We start from the raw sequence: 763 nt of genomic DNA, 5'->3' as shown, positions 1-763 counted from the left end.
GGTTGGGGCTGGGCAGGCTGGCGGAGCCTCAGAGGCTGGGCAGGGGGAGCGGGTTCAAGGGATGGGAGGGGTGTTACAGCCCTGCGGGTGCCTCTTGGTGGGGAGTTATTTTCTGCAAAGATACACTCCAGGGGAAATGAGATTGGGCGTTGAGGTTCCTCTGCCCCATCCAGCCCAAGGCTCCCACATGATTGTGCGGAGGGAAGGAACCTCTGGAAATCTGTCTTGGAATAACACCCCTGCTTGAGTCGGGAGATGGGCAGCTGCTTTGCTTCTGTCTGTTGCCTTTGAGTAAAGTCAGGGCAACAGGAAAGGCCGGTTTCCTCTCAGCGAGCAAGACCGTGGGCTTTCCCCCACCCCAAATGCTGAGGGCAAAGTCTTCTCTGTTGGCGATCCTGACGTTCCCGCAGCCAGTGCTGAGGCACAGAGGCTGCAGCTGCCAGGTCTTGGGAGTGTTTGGGGCTTGGGGAGAAGTTTACCCTGTGAGGAAAAAGAGGTTGAAGTTTGAAGATGTGGGAGGGACTTACTTTGTGTCAGCTTATCCCTTGATGGGGCCTGGCGGGTTGTGCTGATCCATCCCTGGGGGAGCTGTGGTGACCTGGGGGAGGTCGCTGCTGTGAGTGGTGGGTGGCAGCGGGACATGGCTGCTGTCTGTAACCTTCTCCTCCCCTTGCCCCGCAGCTTACCTCTCTCAGAACAGCATGGCGCGGCGCACGCGGAGCAGCAGGGCCTGGCACTTCGTCCTGAGCGGGGTGCGGCGTGA

The 763-nt window shown here is 59.6% G+C and overlaps 1 protein-coding gene across 1 annotated transcript in view; it reads left to right on the top strand.

Moving 5' to 3' along the window:
- Positions 1 to 683: 683 nt before the first annotated feature.
- Positions 684 to 763, top strand: part of LOC104498293 (SPRY domain-containing SOCS box protein 3-like) — a gene marked incomplete at its 3' end in the record, with an annotated part of 3,722 nt that continues 3,642 nt past the window's right edge. The window contains exon 1 of the mRNA XM_010141649.1: positions 684 to 759. Coding sequence (XP_010139951.1) covers positions 702 to 759 — 58 coding nt within the window. The remainder of the gene's footprint in view (positions 760 to 763) is intronic.

The sequence above is a fragment of the Buceros rhinoceros genome, unplaced genomic scaffold, assembly GCF_000710305.1.
Source record: "Buceros rhinoceros silvestris isolate BGI_N320 unplaced genomic scaffold, ASM71030v1 scaffold30948, whole genome shotgun sequence".
NCBI classification, from domain to species: domain Eukaryota; kingdom Metazoa; phylum Chordata; class Aves; order Bucerotiformes; family Bucerotidae; genus Buceros; species Buceros rhinoceros.
The sequence above is the reverse complement of the archived record's forward strand: the minus strand, read 5'-3'. Positions and strand labels throughout refer to the sequence as shown.